General features: G+C 39.7%; 1 protein-coding gene across 4 annotated transcripts in view; it reads left to right on the top strand.

The window, feature by feature from the left end:
• BMS1 (BMS1 ribosome biogenesis factor) overlaps window positions 1-13200 on the top strand; it is a 57175-nt gene continuing 43975 nt past the window's right edge. For 2 of the 4 annotated variants that reach the window (XM_038578148.1, XM_038578145.1), the window contains exons 1-9: window positions 1-132; window positions 1679-1893; window positions 2699-2889; window positions 4864-4943; window positions 8204-8392; window positions 9026-9168; window positions 10095-10216; window positions 10524-10717; window positions 12801-12940. In XM_038578148.1, the coding sequence (XP_038434076.1) occupies window positions 1718-1893; window positions 2699-2889; window positions 4864-4943; window positions 8204-8392; window positions 9026-9168; window positions 10095-10216; window positions 10524-10717; window positions 12801-12940 (1235 nt within the window). In that variant the 5' untranslated portion in view covers window positions 1-132; window positions 1679-1717. Of the gene's footprint in view, window positions 133-538; window positions 791-1678; window positions 1894-2698; window positions 2890-4863; window positions 4944-8203; window positions 8393-9025; window positions 9169-10094; window positions 10217-10523; window positions 10718-12800; window positions 12941-13200 lie in introns of those variants that run through there. The other 2 variants (XM_038578146.1, XM_038578147.1) reach the window with 2 other exon arrangements.

Raw genomic sequence — 13200 nt, 5'->3', positions numbered from 1 at the left:
GCGAGTCGTCCCTCCGTCGGCCTCTTTCTTCAGCCTCCTGGTTTCCTGCCGGCGAGTAGAGTCCGCGCGTAGGGTGCATTTCCGTTTCCGGCGCTGTCCATGCGGGCCTGAGGAGCAGCGGTTGTGAACTCGGTAACGGCCACGGGCTGGAGGAGGCGGGGGCGGGAGGGTCCCGGGGCCTGGGCCCCGAGAGTTTGCGAGTCGTGCGCGGCACGGTCTGCCGGGACGGTCTTTGCCCCCCGAAGCGCGTTCAGGCCCTGGGCAGCCTCACCTGGTACCTGCCGGAGACTTGCGCCGAGGTCGTTGGAGTAGCTCCGTGGATTCGTGCCTGGAGTCCGGACGGGGTCGGCAGGCGGCGGGGAGAGGAGCGGGATCGTCCGAGCGGGTGACTCAGAGCTGAGCCACCTGTGTTGATTCCAAGCTGTGTTTTTCCCGTCTCTCTCCTCGCCCCCCAAGAAAGGGAGAAAAGTGTCGGTACAAATTTGCGACTAAAATGTGGTGGAGAAGAAAAATAATGCCCCGAAACCACAAAGCTATTTAGTTTGAAAGTGTTCCTAGAAGTCGGCCGTCCTAACTCTTGGATAGTCTCTCTTGACATATGTGGACTTTGTGTCTGCGCTGGTGGGATGTCTCCGACGGATGCAAGCGCAGCCGCTCAAGGGCCCGCCCTTTACGGCACCCCCGGAGGTGCTAGTTTGCATCTCCTCGCTCGTCGGATCACAGTTGTCCTTTCCTCACACCACGCCTAGTACATCATAGGCAGACACAAATACTCCTTGAAATTAATTCGGTACCTTAAATGAAAGAAGCGACTTTTTTCTTAGTTTCTTTTCTCTTCTTTTCTTTCTTTTTTAATTGGCCAAGCGCTCAGATTGTATGCAGTCTAGTTTCCTAAGAAAAGTCACTAATCCAGTGGTTCTCAGTTTATGGGCCATGAATTTCTGGGACCCTCAGAAAAATGTTTGTAAGGGTTTCTGCACATCCATGTGGTCCCCAGGCAACACCCATAACCAACCGTATGTCACACAGCTAGATGTTAACTGATTTTTAAGATGTATATAAATGATTATTATAATTTAAAAGTTTTACAGAATAAACAGGTACTAAAAGCAACGCATGCCGTCACGTTGGAGGATTATTAAAATGCTTTAGTTTTTTGAACTTAAGTATCTTAAAGATAGTTTAAGTTTGGAAACCACTTCTTTAGTCCAGTTGAAATTTTGGGCTGAGCTGTCCAGCATGGAAACTCCTAGTCACATATGACTATTTAAATTTAGAATGGAGTTAAGGTTAAGTACAATTTCAGTGTCAGTTTCTCAGTTTCACTGGGTACATTTTAAGTTCTCAGAAGCCACATGTGGGTAGTGGCCACTGTGTTGAAAAGTTTATGTAAAGAGTATTTCTATCATTGCAGAAATGGTGCTGATATAGACACTTAAAATGAATAAAAAGTAACTTAAGCAGAAGTAACTAACAAATCTGCTGTATAGCATAACAGAGAAATGAAACTGGGGATAGTATGAAACAGTTTCTATCCGTGATCCGTGTTGCAGGAATACATATCTCTTAATAGAGAAATAAGAAAAGTACTGTTTTTTCTTGGGTGTTTTCTAGATTGTAAAATGCTTCCGCCTCTCTCCCCACTTCACTCCCCCCTCCCCCACCCTTGCCTCATCAGTGTAGGTTAGAGTTACTTGTAAATTGGTAAAAAGTCACTATGGAGACTAAAGACCAGAAGAAACACAGAAAGAAACACAGTGGGCCCAAAGCTGAGAAGAAAAAGAAACGGCATCTGCAGGATCTCCAACTTGGAGATGAGGAAGATGCCCGGAAGAGAAACCCCAAAGCTTTTGCAGTCCAGTCTGCTGTGCGGATGGCTCGATCCTTTCACAGGTATGTTTATCAGGAGTCTAGTTGCTCCTCCATTTACTTTTTTTAAGCAGTAGGAGCCTGCCTAGATGATGTTTGGATTCATGAGTCTAACAGCTTTGAAGGACTTGAAGATGCATGCCATACTCCTTTTACTAAAATGTGAGCGGGGCACCTGGGTGGCTCAGTTTGTTAAGCGTTCAACTCTTGATCTCTGCTCAGGTCTTGATCTCAGGGCTGTGAGTTCAAGCCCCACATTGGGCCCCACACTGTGCGTGAGGTCTACTAGAGAGAGAGAGAGACAGAAAGAAAGAAAGATTGTAAACTTTAAACAGTTTCTATGGTAATAGGTGTGCTTGTGTTTTTTTCTGGATATGTTTTATATAATAATGTAATAAATAGCTTTATTTAATAAGTTTTTGTTATATGTACTTTAAACATTATTGAATTAAACTCTAATAGCCAAATTTAATTCCAAAGATTCTGCTTTTATTCATTATGATACACTGCCTGCATGTTTATCTTTTCTTTTTTAAACTATTATAATAGTCAACTAATAGTTTAAACTAAACTAATAGTTTAGTTAACTATTATAATAGTTAATGAAGCAATCAGATTTAAGGTGTGTGTAGTTTTAAAATTCTCTGTACTGTTGAAGTAAATCTGTTATATGTTTACTGAAGGGGTTATTTGGATTAGGTCTAGAAGTTAACAAGTTAATTGTATCCATATTGTCTCTTCTGTGGTCTTTAAAGACCACTTTACTTACAAGGATGATGCCTTTTGTATTTTAAAAATTGATGTACTTTTTCTTTCTTTTTACAAATAGGACTCAGGATTTGAAGACAAAAAAGCATCACATTCCAGTGGTTGATCGAACTCCATTAGAGCCCCCACCAATAGTGGTGGTGGTGATGGGACCTCCAAAAGTTGGAAAGAGCACTTTGATCCAGTGCCTCATTCGGAACTTCACCAGGCAGAAACTGACAGAGATCAGAGGCCCTGTAACAATCGTGTCAGGTAGGAGTCTACTACCTCAGGCTGATAGGGCATGTGTCGTCTGAGGGACAGGCATATCTTTGTCGAACATTTTCTTGACTGGTAAATATTGAAGTAATGTTCTCACTTTATTACCTTTCCTGTACTTGTACTAAGTAGGAAAGGATAGTTTAAGAAAAGGATAGATTCCAGATATAACAATGATGTAGATGTACACCTTATTTGGACTGCTGTATGGATTTGCCAGGTGTGTTCCTCTGAAAGGTTTGGCAGGCCTGGGCAACCTGAGTTGGTCATAGTGATCACCTTTCTTTAACAGGTAGTGAGTATCTGCTGTGTGTCAGGCACACCTACTTGCCCTCATAAGGCCATATCGTTAGAGAAATGAGAGGGTTTTCCTCTTTTTCTGTGAGAACTTGCCTGTTCTGGGAGATGGTGACCTTTCTGTTTGAGGGAAGATGAAAAAAAAAAAATCCCAAAATGGTAATGGAAGAATCTGAAATTTTTTTCCCTTTTTTTTTTTTTAACGGTTTTATTGAGTAATTTCTCTACCCAATGTGGAGTTTGAACTCACAACCCCAAGATCAAGAGTCACATGCTCTACCGTCTGAGCCCTGGAATTTATTATAGCAATGCTATAGTTGGATTGAGGCTTTTCTTTTTCTTTCTTCTTCTTCTTCTTCTTCTTCTTCTTTTTTTTTTTTTTTTTTTTAAGATTACTTATCTTAGAGAGAGAGCAGCATTCAAGAGCAAGTGGAGCAGGGGCAGAGGGAGAGAATCTTTCAAGCAGGTTACCTGCTGAGCACAGAGCCTGATGCAGGGCTCAATCCCAGGACTTCAAGATCATGACCTGAGCCAAAACCAAGAGCTGAACACTTAACCAACTGAGCTACCCAGGCACCCCAAAGCTTTTCTTGATCTTAAAGGCATTACTGTTATTTTTACTGACTTTTTAATTTTTTTTTTTTTTTTAAGTGAACTCTATCCCAGTGTGGGGCTTGAACTCCTGACTTGGGGATAAAAGAATCACATGCTCCACTGACTGAGATAGGCAGGTGCCCCACTTTTATTTATTTAAAGTAACCTCTATTCCCAACGTGGGGCTTGAACTCACAACTCTATGATCAAGAGTCGTAGACTGATTACTTTTAAGGTAATTTTGGAATAACAATTGTTCCATAGAGATTTCTCTTACGTTAGGTTTGAGGATGTTTTTAGCTCTAGTAAGAACATGCAAAACGTTGATAAAGATAGAAGTGTTGGCCTGCTGAGCTTACCAGCAGGATCACAGTCACCACGGAGCTTGCTTGTCTGCCCATTCCAGTCAGAATTGTACCTGCTTGAGCACTTTATTCATGTGGATAGACTTTTGATACTATTTTAAAATTAGGGAACATAGCAAGAAAACCAAGATGGTATTTATCAGTTTGCTCCTATAAAAATGAACTCCTGGCATATTCCTGTAAGTGTATATTGTGTTTTACTGGATACAACTTAAAATGGTAATTAGAGTAAATGGATATATTTTTTCAAGGTTTTTATTTTTGTTTATTTATTTTTAAAAGATTTTATTTATTCATGAGAGAGACAGGGAGAGAGAGCCAAGACACAGACAGAGGGAGAAGCAGGCTCCATGCAGGGAGCCCAACGTGGGACTTGATCCCGGGTCTCCAGGATCAGGCCCTGGGCTGACGGCGGCGCTAAACCTCTGAGCCACCCAGGCTGCCCTATTTTTTCAAGATTTTTCAAAAGTCTTATTTCGGGGGGTCCTTGGGCAGCTCAGTCAGTTAAGCATCTGACTCTTGATTTAGGCTCAGGTCATGATCTCAGAGTTATGAGACTGGGCCCTGTTTGAGGTCACATTCAATGCAGTCTGCCTGAGATTCTATCTTTCCCTCTCCCTCCACTCTTCCCCTTGCTAGTGTGCGTGCTTTCTCTTTCAAATAAATAAAATATTTAAAGAAAAAAACTAAAATCTTATCTCTTTACTTACAGGTAAAAAGCGCAGACTCACCATTATTGAATGTGGGTGTGACATTAACATGATGATTGATCTGGCTAAAGTGGCAGATTTGGTAAGTCAATGGGAGCAGTGTGAATTTCTAATGAGGATTTAGCAGTGTGGTAGATTATCCCATTTGAAGGAAAGAAAGACTTATGATTATTAAAGGGATGACGAATATAATCAGGGAATACTATAGATGTGTTTGAATTGATAATGAGGTTGATGGTGATATTGATATAATAAAAATGGAATGTGCAAAATGGAATGTAGTCTCAACTCTGAAAGTAGAGAAAAATCCTTTAACAAACGTAGTTAATTAATACAGATAGACATGTACATAAAAACATATAATAGTAGGGCCATTTATTGGACCCTTACAAGGTACTGCGCTAACACCTTTCTTGAAATTTCGCTCATTAAATCCCCCAATATGCTTTGGAGGTAAGTAGGTATTATTATCTCCAGTTTACATAGGATGAAATTGAGGCCCTAGAAGTTAAGTAGTTTGTCTAAGGAAGGGAACTTTGCTCTTGGTGGTGCCAGAACCTCCAGTTCTTAATGATTGTGACAAAGTAAGTACATGAGTTGCCTTTGAGAAGTTGTCAGGGTTTATAATAGAAAATCTAGACAGCACATAGCATATGGAAATTGTGCAACTTTGATTGCATTGAATGGTAGTGTTCATTAATTACATTTTAAATTAGCAAAAATAAATCTAAGAAAAAAGCCATATTGATTAGGAAGAGTCGGGTAACAGAGGTGGTTTGTTTGTTTTTTGGTTCAACAATTTCTAAAAAACTGTTTGGTGACAAAGAGCTACAGATTTTGTCCTTTGGCCCAGGAAGTCTCCTAAGATACAAAATAAAAAGTAATTTAATGTAGATGTTATAGCTATGCCATTCTAATATCAGAAAACTCAATGACATTCAAATTTTGAACATATAATGCTACTATTAATAGAAATAAGTGTCAATTGTCAACATAAAATAGTATAAACTTATTAAATCTTGTGTTTTTGAAATGATTAAAATAGTTTACAGAGTCCCTAATTTTAAAAGCATAGACATGTTAAGAAAGATGTCTTTCATATATATCTTTTTAAGACTTAAAAAGGAAACCGTGCATTTGGTAAAATATTCAAACTATATTACAGAGTACAGTGCTTTTTTTCTCTTCCCTACTCTGACCCCTAATCTCTTAGGTTCCCTCAAAGCAATATCCTAGATATGTATATGAATACACATTCAACCCTCATAAAGCACATACTGTTTATTATACATACTATTCTGTACTTTGCTTTTTTTCACTCAATGTCTTTTTTTTTTTTTTTTTTTTTTAAGATTTTATTTATTTATTCATGAGACACACAGAGAGGCAGAGACACAGGCAGAGGGAGAAGCGGGCTCCATGCATGGAGCCTGATGTGGGACTTGATTCCCGGGTCTCCAGGATCACGCCCTGAGCCGAAGGCGGCGCTAAACCGCTGAGCCACCCAGGGATCCCCTGGCTTCAATTTTTAATCTGTCAAAAATGCTAGCAATACACATACTCTATTTTACTATTTTTCTAATGCCACCTCAATTTCATCCAACATCTCCTTTGTACTCCCATTATTTGAAATGAAATACATAACAATACGAATTTTAAGTTAGAGGATAAGTCATGTTCCAAGGGCACAATAAAAATCATAACCATCAAACTGAGATTTTAATTGTGTACATACGTTGATTATGCATTTCTAACACTTTGTTTTTTCATTCTTACGCTACCTCGATTTTTACCAGGGCTGAAAACAGAAGGAGAAAAAAAAAATATGTGAATTTTTCAAATTCAGAAGTTGAAAAGGGCTAGAAAGGGACTAAGGAACCGATGTGAAAATAGCCACAGGTGATTAATAACACATTTTTGAAAGGGACATGAAAAGTGGCGACAAAAGCTATTTTCATGGTAATCTCACATCCCACAAATACTGAAATGAAATCTGTCACGGATTGCGATCGTGGTTCAGGGGCGAGGAACATGTTCTTCTTTCTGATTCACAAAGATTTTCATCGAAAGGCAGAGGCCGTGGTGATGCAGCATAAGGCCGGGAAACCTGGGGGCAGCGGGAGGGAGAAAAGCCAGGTATCCCCATTGAAGATGCTCTGCTTCGCTCGTGAGGCTCGTCCAGTGGGGAGTGACTCGGAGACGGGATCCTAATGCCCGGAGAAGCGGACATCCTCCGGCCGGGCCGGGCGAGCCGACCCGCGCAGGCCGCGGAGAGCCTGGCGGCCTCCCGTCCTTCTCCACTCGCCGCGAGCTCCTCGGGCGCTCTCGCTCCGAGAGTCACTCAATGTCTTAAATGTATATAAGTAGTATAGTTCAACCTCATTCTTTCTTAAGTATTCTGTTGCATGTACCATTTATTTAACCTGTTTTATGTTGATTGCTCTGAGTTGTCATAAAGCCTCCTGAGTCATAGCAAAGGTGTGTACAGTACATGGATTTGTGTGTGTATGTATGTGCATAGAAGGAATAATATATAGGCTTCATTTGTCTTTAATTGACAAGGTTGTCATCTAAGGGCCTGTTGCCACCTGTACTGTTTCTATAACGAATTGCTTGCCCCTTGCCACTTTATGGTGTCAAATGGAGCAGGCTCCATGCAGCGAGCCTGATGTGGGACTCGATCCCGGAACTCCAGAATCACACCCTGGGCCGAAGGCAGGCACCAAGCCACTGAGCCATCCAGGGATCCCTGAAGTGGAAATTTATATTGTGGTGGATATTGTTTCATGCTTGCCTTTTAGAGAAAGTCAAAGGGTGGTATTTTCTCTTATCAAAATGATCCCTAATCATTTCATTTAGTCCGGAGTAGGAGTTGGGAAACTTTCTGTAAAGGGCCAGATGGTAAATATTTTAAGCTTTGGGGTCATGGTTTCTCTTGCAAATGCTTAACTTTGTAGTTATAGTGCAAACACAGTTGTAGACAATACATAAATAATATGGGCAGCCCCGGTGGCTCAGTGGTTTAGTGCCGCCGTTGGCCCGGGGTGTGATCCTGGAGACCAGGATCGAGTCCCACGTCAGGCTCCCTGCATGGAGCCTGCTTCTTCCTCTGCCTGTGTCTCTACCTCTCTCTCTCTCTCTCTCTCTCTCTCTCTCTCTCTCTCTCTCTGTGTCTGTCATGAATAAATAAATAAAATCTTAAAAAAAAATAAATAATATGGCTGTGTTCCAGTGAAATTTTAGTTATAGAACAGGTTATGGGTCAGATTTGGCCCATAGTCCATAGTTTGCTTATGGTCTGTTTTGAGTAGCTTCCTTGAGTAATTCTGTTTTCTGTTTTAGGTTCTGATGCTTATAGATGCCAGCTTTGGGTTTGAAATGGAAACATTTGAGTTTCTAAATATCTGTCAAGTACATGGCTTTCCCAAAATTATGGGCATTCTCACTCACTTAGATTCCTTCAAGTATAATAAGCAACTGAAGAAGACAAAGAAGCGATTAAAACACAGGTTCTGGACAGAAGTCTACCCGGTAGGAAGAGAATTAATTTTTGAATACTAACACTATAATCTTTCAAAAAAAATAAGATAAGTAGGATAGATTATAAACATTGCTTCAGGATTCACCTATGGTATATATCTGTTCATAGTCCCTGCAATATTTCCTCAAAATAGTCTGTATTTCAGAACTCTTGGTGTGTCTCATTTGTCTTTGTAGCTCCCTAGCACCAGGCAGTACCTGGCTCTAAGTGTTTTAGATTTGTGATTGTTTAATAGTTTATCCAAAATTTCTCCTAGTTGCATGACTAGGAACGATAGTGCACACATACTGTCACTCCACCCTCCCCTGCATGCTGCTGTGGCCCATTGGTCATAGAATTTTTTCTGTGCCCAGAAGCCTCACTGCTCTCTCTGTGTAATACTCCAGATAGATGCCATCACTTGACTGGAGACCAGTCCTGAAGCTAAGTGTTTTGGCAGTTCTGCCTTTCTTAAGTCCTAACAACATGAGTACTGAAAGAAGGCAGAGAAGTTTGGGAAGCATTAATAATAAGTGGCTTGCTAGAAGTCTGCCTTAGGATTGCTTCTTATTTAGAGGTCTTTATTTGATGTAGTATGACAAGAATTTAATTGAAATTTAATTTTTTGTTTTCTTAATGTTTAGGGTGCCAAGCTGTTCTACCTTTCTGGAATGGTACATGGAGAATATCAAAACCAAGAAATTCACAATCTGGGCCGTTTTATTACAGTAATGAAATTTAGGCCTCTTACGTGGCAAACCTCTCATCCTTATATCCTAGCAGACAGGTAAAAAGTGCATGTAAAGTTTTTCTTCCTGGCCCATGTATTTCAAAGCTGCAAAGGTTAGAAAAAGAACAATAAGAGAGCTTATTTTGTACTTCTTTTTGAATACTGAGGGAGAAATGTAGTTGGAAATACCTCCTTTTTTGTATCATTACCTAAAGATGTACTGGCTTCAGGAGTAAAGTATGAAATGTTTAGAAATATGTGAGGTTTTTGAAGTATTTAAGGCTACATAATGTGGTCTTATCCTGCTTTTTCATCTTAATCTTCAGTGATCATGTCTATAGACCATGGTGCTCCAGTCACCCAGACATACCCTGGGCTTTCTTTCCTTTATATTTTTTTTCATACTGTTTTCTCAGCCTGTAATCCCTTTCTCTACTTGCCAGAATCCAAGGCACACCAAAAACCCAGATCAAAGCTTAATCCTCTCCCATAAAGGGTTTTTTTTTTTTTTTTAATTTTTATTTATTTATGATAGTCACACAGAGAGAGGGAGAGAGAGGCAGAGACACAGGCAGAGGGAGAAGCAGGCTCCATGCACTGGGAGCCGACATGGGATTCAATCCTGGGTCTCCAGGATCGTGCCCTGGGCCAAAGGCAGGCGCCAAACCGCTGCGCCACCCAGGGATTCCCCATAAAGGGTTTTTATGTTTTCATCTCTTCCTTAACCCCAGGTGCATGTTATTTTCCCTTTTTGGTGTCTTACAGCATGTATATTTTATAGAGCCTAAGAGCAGTGCAATCCTGTGTTTGCTTCTTTTCTTTTGGTAGATGGTGAACTGTGCTTCCTTCCTTCTGTATTTCCTAGAAGTTTCTGAACACTGTGTTTAGTGCACTAGTGAATTTGACCAGTCTTTGACACATGAAGGGAGATGCAAAAATTTTGACATTTACTTCTGCCATATGATTGGGTTTTATTTTTCTAGGATGGAAGATTTGACAAACCCAGAAGATATTCGAACAAATATCAAATGTGACCGAAAGGTGTCTCTTTATGGTTATTTAAGAGGAGCACACTTGAAAAATAAAAGCCAAATTCACATGCCAGGTATCCTTTTGTTGTAAAATGTACCAAATTTGTAGAACTTGTGGGATGACTTGCTTCATTTCTCAGGAAAACTGAAAAATGGCCAAACAAGATAGAGCAACATTGCTAGAAGTTTTAAGACTCAGCTCTGACTCAGCTAGCAAAGTTGAGTTGACCAAATCTCCTCTGTTCTGATAATGTTGGTTAATTAGAGAGACACAGTGCCAGTAACCAACAATTCACTTGTGGTTGAAGTCTTCCAACTGGGGGCTACTTTTGTTGATAGTTGATAAACTTGTATCTGAAGCTATCTTCCTCTGTCTTCCAGGTGTAGGAGATTTTGCTGTGAGTGATGTCAGTTTCCTCCCGGACCCCTGTGCACTTCCTGAACAACAAAAGAAGCGCTGTTTAAATGAGAAGGAGAAGTTGGTTTATGCACCTCTGTCTGGAGTTGGTGGTGTGCTCTATGACAAAGATGCTGTCTATGTTGATCTTGGTGGCAGCCATGGCTTCCAGGAATTGGTGAGAGGAAAGCCATAGGAAGTAATGTACTGTAATGTACTTCAGCTTTTATATACTGAAACTTTTTATTTGTATTTGGTAAAAGCTACAATGTACATTGTAAATGTACAAAATACTTAACTGCACCAGGCAGAAAGTAAAAGTCATGTTCTCCATTCTGTTGCCAAGACACACAGGATCCTAGGTCTTTTAGTGGGAGCATTGCAGGCAGTTTGGTGCTTGTACTTTCCGTCTCTCTTTATACAAGAATACCTCATTTTATTGTGCTTCGCTTTATTGCATTTCGCCAATATTGCCTTTTTAACATATTGAAGGTTTGTGGCAGCCTTGTATCGAATAAGTCTGCTGGTGCCTTTTTTTCAAAGGCATTTGCTCACTTTGTGTTTCTCTGTCACATAATGTTAATTCTAACAATATTTCAAATGTTTTCATTATTATTATATTTGTTATAGTATCTGTCCTAAGTGATGAGCTCTCACTGCAACCTCAAATAATGATTGGCGTTTTTTAACAATAAAATATTTTTTAATTAAGGTATGTACATTTTTTTTTTATTTTTTTATTGGAGTTCAATTTGCCAGCATATAGCATAACACCCAGTGCTCATCCCGCCAAGTGCCCCCCTCAATGCCCATCACCCAGTCACCCCAACCCCCTGCCCACTCCCCTTCCACTACCCCTTGTTCATTTCCCAGAGTTAGGTGTCTCTCATGTTTTGTCACCCTCCCTGATATTTTCACTCATTTTCTCTGGTATGTACATTTTTAGACATAATGCTATTGTACACTTAATAGATTACAGTATAGTATAAACGTAATTTCTATATGTACTGGGAAACTAAAAAATTCATTTGACTTGTTTTATTGTGGTGGTTTAGAACCAAACTTACAATATCTCTAAGGTATGCCTAGATAATATCAATGTGTTTTCTAGCTTTCTTTGGTCTATTTCTTTTTTTTTTCTGTAAATATTTACATATTTATCTATTTATTACATATTTAGATTATTGAAATATTATATGTAAATACCATGTATTTGTATCCATATATATGGTCTTTGTGTGTCTGTGAGAGAGAGAGAAGTAATATTTCTTTATTTTATTTTTAAATTTTTTTAAGTAGGCTTCCTACCTGAGCCCAAAACAGAGCTTGAACTCACAACTCTGAGGTCAAGACCTGAGCTGAGATCAAGAGTTGGGTGCTTAACTGACTGAGCCACCCAAGTACACCATAATATTTTTTATATGGGCTCCAACTTTAAATGCTCTTGCAACTTTTGAGGGGCACCTAAGAATATGTGATCCCATTGCTCCCTATTAGTATTGATAGAGCTGCTTTGGTCTTTGTTATAGCTGTGTGGTATTTCATTGTCTGGATAAACCTTATTTATTGAACCAACCCAACCCTTGGAAATCTGGATGGGGGGAGTTTACCCCTACTTCCCCTTGTTTTTAACATTGCTGCAGTTGGCACCCTCAAACATGAGGTTTTTGGTCATTGGGAGGGATTTTCTTTTTTTCTTTTTTTTTTTTTAATTTTTATTTATTTATGATAGTCACAAAGAGAGAGAGAGAGAGAGAGAGAGGCAGAGACATAGGCAGAGGGAGAAGCAGGCTCCATGCACTGGGAGCCCGACGTGGGATTCGATCCCGGGTCTCCAGGATCGCGCCCTGGGCCAAAGGCAGGCGCCAAACCGCTGCGCCACCCAGGGATCCCTGGGAGGGATTTTCTATGCAGTAAATTCCTTGAAGTGAAAATTTTGGATTTTTAAAAAAATGAATTTTCATTTCTTTATTTGGCAGTGGAATATTGGACAAACTAAATGTTTATTAGCATTGGCGCTTAAAGTTTTTCTAGCTAAGTGTATAGGTTACCAGGTTGTATACTCCATGAACTTTGGAAAAGTTTAATGAAGACAGAGGTCAAATTTAGACTTTAAGATTTTTTTTTTTTTTTTTGAGACAATAGAAAATGTTTTCAGGAACCATGTTTAGGATAATTTTGAGAAACTGATTGAAACCAGTATGTCCCTCTTCAGAATTCTTGTATGTTCCTCACTTTCCCTTTCTTGGTGGCCTTGACAGGACGAGGTGAGGCCCACCCATGAACTGGTACAGAGTCTCATTTCTACCCATTCCACTATTGATGCCAAGATGGCTTCAAGTAGAGTGACACTTTTTTCTGATTCCAAACCACTGGGCTCAGAAGATATAGATAATCAAGGGTAAGTTTGCCATTTTTTTGGTTTTTCATAAAAAAAATATTATAGAAGTTATATCACCTATCATTCTGCCATAAATAACATTTTAGTGGGATTCATTCCAGGTTTTTTTGTTCGTTGTTTTTGCTTTGTTTTATACATACACATGTTTCTGAGAGCTTTTCAGTTATGTGACCTTACATGTAAATATTCTTGAAATATTATATAGGATTCAGTTTTTGGCAGACCAGAATATTCCTCACATATCACAAAATATTTTCTAT

This window comes from Canis lupus, chromosome 28, assembly GCF_011100685.1.
Source record: "Canis lupus familiaris isolate Mischka breed German Shepherd chromosome 28, alternate assembly UU_Cfam_GSD_1.0, whole genome shotgun sequence".
NCBI lineage: Eukaryota > Metazoa > Chordata > Mammalia > Carnivora > Canidae > Canis > Canis lupus.
This window is presented reverse-complemented; position numbering and strand designations above follow the sequence as displayed.